Source organism: Oryzias latipes, chromosome 9, assembly GCF_002234675.1.
Source record: "Oryzias latipes chromosome 9, ASM223467v1".
NCBI classification, from domain to species: domain Eukaryota; kingdom Metazoa; phylum Chordata; class Actinopteri; order Beloniformes; family Adrianichthyidae; genus Oryzias; species Oryzias latipes.
In genome coordinates this window covers 18,262,364-18,270,614 of record NC_019867.2, presented here as the reverse complement: position 1 = coordinate 18,270,614, position 8,251 = coordinate 18,262,364, and the positions used below count along the sequence as shown (strand labels likewise).

The 8,251-nt window shown below is 37.6% G+C and overlaps 1 protein-coding gene across 1 annotated transcript in view; it reads right to left on the bottom strand.

The window, feature by feature from the left end:
• Positions 1–328: 328 nt before the first annotated feature.
• Positions 329–8,251, bottom strand: part of vps33a (VPS33A, CORVET/HOPS core subunit) — a 12,347-nt gene continuing 4,424 nt past the window's right edge. The window contains exons 6-15 of the mRNA XM_020706064.2: positions 7,284–7,400; positions 7,003–7,177; positions 5,914–6,107; positions 5,245–5,371; positions 4,150–4,217; positions 3,775–3,912; positions 3,525–3,662; positions 3,270–3,438; positions 1,466–2,325; positions 329–891 (exon numbers count right to left, since the gene is read on the bottom strand). Of these exons, the coding sequence (XP_020561723.2) occupies positions 2,132–2,325; positions 3,270–3,438; positions 3,525–3,662; positions 3,775–3,912; positions 4,150–4,217; positions 5,245–5,371; positions 5,914–6,107; positions 7,003–7,177; positions 7,284–7,400 (1,320 nt within the window). The 3' untranslated portion in view covers positions 329–891; positions 1,466–2,131. The remainder of the gene's footprint in view (positions 892–1,465; positions 2,326–3,269; positions 3,439–3,524; positions 3,663–3,774; positions 3,913–4,149; positions 4,218–5,244; positions 5,372–5,913; positions 6,108–7,002; positions 7,178–7,283; positions 7,401–8,251) is intronic.

Here is an 8,251-nt window from a genome sequence, read left to right as displayed (position 1 = left end):
CACTACAGGAAAATCACATACACTTTTTATGGTATCTCAGTTTAAAAAGTGTTGCTGATGTTGTCTCCTATAAATTAACTTTCAACTGTATTGGGACGCTATAAAGTATTTGTATATGCTATTACTACAGGATGCATGCTTTGATGAGGCTGCATCCACCCGAGTTGCTCAAAGATGTCACCTTTTTCAAATGACTCTAAAGTTTTAGTGTTCTTCTGTTTGTTTCTGGCCTCCAGGTGTTTTTCTTGCTCGCCTGGAGGTCAAATTCACGAGACGGGTAAGATCCACCGAGACTGTGTGCTTTAAAATATGTGTCTGTGGACAAAAATGTAGGTAAACATTTTATTTTCTAGGAATATACTGCTCATTATACAACCATACAGACATGTTTACTGTGCTTCAGCACAGATATGGAATTGCACATATGGACAAAATGCTGACAATCACATGGAATGCAAGCTGGCTTGACAACAATTTCAGTTTCTTCAAAGTTCCTGTTAAGGCCTACTTTAGATTCATTAAAAAAAAACATATAAAAGGCATTAGGGCTGCCACAATCAAAGAAGAAAACAGGCATCATAAACGCTACTGTTGTTTTGCAAGAACAGCAAAAGCCCAAAAAAAAAACGAGACCTTGTTTGATCAGCTTGAGCCTCATAGGTCAAAACTTTATTTGCCCACCATGAAGTAAGTGGTCCACCTCGCGAGGAGCAAACCACCGAACAGTACTGTGTAGCTGAAGAGAACAAATTTGAGGACTTCTTTGAATGTTCGGAGGAAGCGGATGATCAGAGGATCCACGTCCACTGGCACCTCCAGCACCTTCGGCCTCTGACCAGGCTGAGTCAGGTGTCCCATGTTCTCCCCTCGACCCATCTCTCATACACACACCTGTCATATTGCAATAGCAAAAAAAAAACAACAACTCGTTTATGTATCAAGGATGGCATAGAGAAGGATGCACGTGCTTACAATCAAAAGAATAAAAGTGTAGCTGTACCCAAATTTGGTTGAAGATCAGGCTCAGAAAGATAGAAAGCTAACTAGTACATTCTAAACTAGAAAATTAATGTTTTTCAAGTAAATTCCGTGCAGTTTGTTTGGAGTAAAAATGCCAAACAAGAATTTTTAGCCTCTCAGAAGCCAAAGGATGTGTACAGTAAAAGGACCCCGATTAATAATTAATATTTAAATTGCTCTAAGTGTATTGATTAGCTTTTTTCACTTCTTAAAATGACTTCTCGGCAGAAAACAAAAACACAACATTCATGTTCAACTAAAACATTTTCAGTAAAATGCAAAAAAATGATTTAAGCTCTATTTTGGACTATCTCAGAACAAATCTTCAGATGAATTTAATTAGTTATTTGAAATAAATGTTTTCATCACAGGTGATTTGACCTGTGGCGTCATAAAAAAGTCGAGGTATATTTTCCCATTTTTAAAAGAAGCAAACTTTCCATACCTTGATGATATTGAAGCGGGACAGCTGGGGGTGGACTGCTGTGCTTCAGCCGTCTGCTCCAAATCTGCGTGTGCAGAATCGAGCGTCTCAAGTTCTTCTTGCAGAGGAGGGAGCAAAAGTAAAACTGACCACATGGATCTCAAGGCAACTGCTGTCCGTTTATTCCCAATTTAAATCTTCGGCATGTTTATCTTCCCAAAGAAAGCAGATTTTAAAAGCAAAACAAGAATTCAACTAAATATTTTACAATTTTAGGAAACCAGCACAGAAGACATTTACATTGACTGGAAAGCAGCAAAAATATCTGTCAGCAGGTTTTCCTGTATATACAGTGGCGGGCATGGAGAAGCTATTGACTGACACAGAGATCAAACACCCTCCCACAGCACAGTTATCCTCCACCGGAACATGGAGCAAATGGCTTCCTAATTAAATCAGTGTCCTGCGCTGTCAAATCACAGGCGGCTGGAGGCTGAGCTCTCCTGGCAGCACTGGGCTATTATCGGCTGATCAGGAGGCCTGTTACTGTGCTAATTGCTTCTTCAGTGAGCTGGACCACAGCTGATGGATACACTGCCGTTTCTGCTTTTCCCCCAAAAATGACCCACTAAGCAGCAAGCAAAACACGCTTATGACATGACCAAATCTAGGAGGAAGTTGCTTTTTTTATTTTGGACTCCAAGAAATACCCTCCATGAGGGTCTTAATCCATGTTGTGCCATTGATGAGTTTTGTGGTTGCGATGATGTACTCCATCCCGCTGTCTTCCATTTGAGAGAGGAATCGGAGAGCAGATATTTCTGCGTATGTCACTCCACCGAGGAAGAAGACCAGCGTTGTTCGGTTTTCCCCCTGCTGACCTGTGGGTGGGTGGGGGGTTAAACAGAAATAGTAAAGATATAAAAAATAGAAAATAATCCCACAAATCCCAAATATCATTCAGGTTTTCCAATTCCTGGTAAAAATAGGAAAATTGCCAAAGACTCCCTGTTGAAACTCTAAAATAGCTGCATCGCCTTGCCTGAAAATTGCCAATTATCACCTTTATAAACCAATAGATGGCAGGCCTGTAGCAACAAGACAACTAGCACATCCGTTTGTTTACTTCTAATGAAGTGTTTAATGATTTCTCACTTGGAAGGGTGTTATTGCCAAAACAAATTCATGACCAAATACGTATTTTTGTCTTCAGAACTTTGGCCAAACGCACATACACCCACAGACACCAGCCCCAGCGCTGATGGACGGTCAGCCCTCAGCCATCACTCTTCCGTTGTTTAGCATTTGCTTCACTGAGACAAAGCCTGGGTCTTATCTGTGCGTGGCAGACGGGCGATTGCTTTTCTTCTGCAGTTGTAGGAACAGCAGTTCCTGGACTTGGATTCCAAAGAAAGATTAATGTTATGTACAGCGACTTCCGGCTCAACTGTAGCTTTTGATTGATTGTTTGGTTCTTATGGCCCTAGTTTTTAAGCATATTATGTAAAAAAAAAAAAAAAGCAGGAACAAGTGTAGACGTGTTTCTTTCAGATCAATTTGTTCTCCTAACATTTGAAAAGGTTTTTTTTTTTAGTTAACCTTATCAAACACCAAAAGCTGAGCTTTCACTTTTTACTATAAAATACTTCACATTAGCTTAATTTGAGAGTTTTCCAATTCAAACGTACTCCTCAATACCGATATTTGGTCTTCTGATCTCAGCATGCTGCCTTTTAAATATCAAACACCCCCTAACATCTAAATTGTTGACGTTTCATGGGGTACATAACCATGAGAATCCCTCCAAGTGTGACCAGAATCGTACGTTTTTTATGTAATCCAGATGGAAGCTGCTGCCTCTCCTCAAAGTGTGGGCCTGGAAGCATCTTCAGCACCTCCTCTATGCTTCGCCACCCCGGCCTCGCCAACACTTGAGTCAGCCGGATGCTCAGTGGAGCGTAGCCGCTGTACACGTACGAGATGTCGTTGGGATTCTGGAGATATTCCAGCAAATAAAATGATCAGCCCACAAAAGTGCTAACGTGTGTCCCTGCAGACCTCTCATGAATCAATCGCATACCTGCTCATTGGCGTCCTCCATCCAGAGTTTCAGAGTTTTTCTAATAGTGGGGTAGTTGTTCCGTGAGCTTGTTTGTGGTTTTAAAAGACCCACCTTCTCTAGGTTGTGCAATGTTAGTATGTGCTCATAGCCGTAGGTCTTCACAAAGACAAAAAAAAAAAAAAAATGTTTAGAATATGAAAATAACAAAAAGGAAAGATCAGCCAATGCGGTGTGGAACAGAAGACTGTGCTTCACCACTTCACTTTACCTGAAGAATCTCTCTCTTGTAATAATCCAAGACTTTCTGCTTGAGGCCGTTGTTGCACACTGACTGCATACACACCAAACGCAGGATCTTGATCAGCGGATCCTTCTGAGCTATGCAGTCCTCTATGTATGTGTTCACCTGTGTCAAAAAGCAGAGGGACAAATCTCAAAGTTTAGGCAATTATTATGTTTGAAATTCACATTTTTTATAAATAAAGTATCCCAAACAGTTAAAACTCATGAATCCCACAAAGTCGAGGAGTTAAGGAGAACAATGGAATTAAGTTAAGAATAAATGCTTTTATGGGATTTCAACAAATGTATGAATAATCTGATTTCACAACTTAATAAAACAACTTAATTGAATTAAATGGACCTTGTCTGTGTCGACTCCAGTCATGAACTCCTGTTCCACCGTTAGACTATCAAAGAAAGCTTCTGATGCTGAAACGAGACACATCACATGTTACTGCTCCACCGCATTCATACAGACGTTGAAATGGTTCTGCTGTCGTTACAAAAAACATCCCAGTATAATCCAATAGAATCCCTTTGAACAGTGACTAACAAAGTAAAAAAACACTATTCTTTTTTATGCCATTTTACTGAACATTTCAAAAATGCTTTTCACAAAGGTTCACAGACCATAATTTAGGCCTCCTATAGCCTATTTGGGAACACGATTTCTTAATCCAATGTTGCTTTTATTTCTTTGATTTTATATTTCTAATACATTTCTGTTTCATCTTTATTATTATTAAAGTGAGTCTTTTAGTTTTACTGAAAAATCAAAACACAAAGAAAAGCAGTTTCACTTCAATAACACAATTTGAGCAACAGAGGGTTGTTCTAAAAATGTGCAAGAGAAATCAAATGAACAGAGGTAGCAATCAATTCTTCTCTGAGATTAGGACTGCGGTCATCTTTTCTGGTAACTGAGGTTACACACAGCGAGAACAACACTTTCCTTCAGTGAATGATGTTTGTTAGAACAGAAACCGCCAGCTGCAGCAGTATTTATGCTGCTGCACAGGAACAGGGAACCAAATTTAGGAGCAGATCATTTATTTTCATCTTTTGATCCATTAAACATTAAAGTAAAAAACCGAGTCAACTCTCATTTTCCATTATCAAAAATTATCCTGAATGATTAGAAATGAACAAAATTTCAACTCTAATCTGTTTAAGTAGTGCGTTCCTACATTCATTTTTTAATTTTATTTCAAACAATTATGTATAGGGTATTGAATATATTATATATTTTCTTTCTCCTTCACTTCAGTACTTGACTGTTTATTTTTTGTTTTTTAAAAAGCAATTTCTACATTGAGGGACAAAAAAAAAAAAAGGCTTATTCTCTTACTCTAAAGCTAAAACAGATTTACAGGTAAAAGGCTCCAAATCTGTCCATTTCCCTTTGGAAACGTTCAATAAAAAGTTGCGTGAAACGCTGATGAGGATGTGTACATACTGGTTATGTCTTTGACCAGCTCTGCAATCGACGTGTGGTTAGCCAGTGAGCTTCGTGCTGCCTGCATGTGAGGCAGCTGAGACACAAACTGCTTGATTTCTCCCACTGTTTTAGCATTATGACGTTCCTGAAAGACGAGCGGAAGGTTAGTCAGCAAACAGAAACCTTTCAACGGGCAAATGATGGAAACAAGTATCTCAGACATTTAATGACAGAACATGGCATCTAAAAGGCTCTAAACTTCTAAAAAATGAAACAGACTAATCTCATTTCTGTTGAATGTGCTAAACAAAAACTAAAAATATTTATAATAGTGAACATTTTCATTCTCTCTGTTTAATTAGAACTAACTTAAATTTCAGTAGTTCTGCTAATGGAAAGTGTTTTAATTTTTCCAGTTTTGTTTTTTTTAGCATAACTATGTGTGACATAATACATGATCTTATCGTCATCAGTGTTATCACCTTCTTAACCTGATCGATTTTCTTTTGTGACCTTTTCTGTTAAGAGGTTAAAATCACATCAGTTCAGATGGGATGTCTGAAAGCGATCCAATAGGATTCACTTAGCAACCCAATTTCAAACTCTTACCAAATTGTAGGGGTTTGTGTGTAATAGTATCCAAGCAGAGACGTACATTAGGATGGGCAGATCCGGCACAAGACGTACCTCAAAGGCAGCAGATATTATTTTAGCTTTCTTGCTGAGAGCTGCACCAACAGCGTTAAAGTTCTTGTCCCGGATCTCTGCGTACAGCTCCTCCGCCGAGTTTAGCTGCAGCTTCTTGGGCTCTGTGGGTGGATCTTTACTAGCTTCCCCTTGCTTCATCTGTGCAAACTTCTCAGGAGGCAGCTTGACGTACCCTGAGCAGAAGACGGACAGAGAAGAAATTCTTGTTCTTTGTTAAAACTAAAAGAACAAGTAAATGTTAAAAGAAGAGTTCAATCCAATTCTTGCAAAACAAGCATAACTACATTTTTGGTTGAAACACCAGCAGAAGAGCTTTGACAAAATAGAATCAAGCTACAGAGGACTGAATCTAGACCTGATGACAATATTATACACAATCTTACAGCTCATGAATAAATAAGGCTGTGCAAATTTACAACTTAAAACATTTGATTTTTCAATTTCTGCTTAAAACAATATTCAACAGAGTTTGAAATATTGATAATTTCTTAGAAATCCAAATATGTTGTCATTGGATTCATTATTCACTTTCCTTTTAAAGTAATATGGTACTTTCCCCCCCCCCAAAGTCTTTTTAGTTACTTTTTAATATAAGGATTTCTCCTTTTTATTAGTTTCTATTGCTTTTTACTGCATGCTTTTCGCATCCAATAAAAATTGTTTTAGATTATGAATTTTTGGAAAATCAATAGAAATTCAATGTAACTGTTAACTTGCAAATAATGTAAATTGATCTATATTTTTGGCAGTGATACTCAGCCCTGTTACAAGTCATTTTTTAGTTATAAAAAAACACTTTTCACAGATGTACAAACAAAAACTGAACAAAGGACTGATAAAGTTATCATTTCTTTCATCAAAAAGCAACTAAAAAAAATACAAAACATACAGAAATTACTGTAAAAAATATATGTATAACTGGATTGGATGAATCAATGTTGATTTTCTAAGGGAATAATTATTCAAAATTAAATAATTTTTAACCCCAGCTTCTACTTGATTGGAAAAACACAAGAACTGTGACAAAGAGGAGAATGAAGACATAGCAGATAGAGACCCGTTTCTGACCATTATTTATTCCATAGATTTCATCGATGAGCCCCTCATAGGTGAGCTGTGTGGCCAAAGGAGTGAGCAGGTCAACGTTGCGGTCCAGGAGCAGAAGAGTGTCGAACACAGGCAGGATCTGGTTCTGAATGCCGGCAAACTCTCTCTTCATTCTCAGCATCATGTTGGCAACATGCTGCAGATCAACACAGAATTCCTCTTTTAGGTAAATTGAGGATAACTTTATCCCAAAAGCTACACAGGTATCAATAAAATACATAGAGGGAATAGGAAGAACTCACTCTTGCACAGTCTCCTTTTCCATATATCTGAGGAATGGTCCCATAAAGGGCTTGTAAAGTCATAAGGCCTTTGGCGGTGTGGTACAGGCTGGTTTGGTCATTTTCCAAGTAGCACTCCTGAATAAGATTTAGAAGAAAAAAGGGAAAAAAACAATTCGTTGCTCAAACACCAACTATAAGCCTCGGCATTCCATTTATAACACACAAAAGGTTTGACAATCTACACTAACAACAGAAAGACGCACACTCTTCCACTGTCTCAGTTAGCGAAAAATTAAAAAAAAGGGAAAACTTTGTCCTGTTTCTTTTTTTTCACTGCTCATGATTATAAATCCCATTTATAGTACAGTTCACAACATTTCAAGTAAGAGCACTACAATACATTTAAAAAGGCTGCTTTTTTTTTGTATAATCCAACTGTCAAAAGCGTGTTTATTAGACCTGCATAATATATCACAGATTTATGGTTATCACGACATCAAGCTGTGCAATACCCATATCGCAAAAGATGGCAATCTAAATCTAAATTGCAATTAACGGTTTCAATAAATGTGCTAAAACAATCTTATGGCAGTTTGAAGTATTTAACCAATCAAATAAATCTATTTCTGCATTTGACCAATCGGATGGACCCCTTTTATGTTAGATGTTCGCCTCCTATGTTGACTAAGGTCATTTGGAGTATAATTTTTAAACTGTTGCAATGAAACGGAAATGATGTTTTTGGTTGTTTTGCTGTTTGTTCATATACCGCAAGTTATCGTCATCGCAATTTTGATCACTAATATTGCAAATTTTCCTCATGTCGGGCATCCCTAATGTTTATGAAGTTAATTTTATAGTACAAGACTGTAATATGAATGCATTAACTGTTTTCCTCCACCGAAGACCTCCATACAAAAACACAACACACTTGAAGTATACATACTTATATTTATTTGGTTCTTTAAAAAAAATAAAATCAAAGT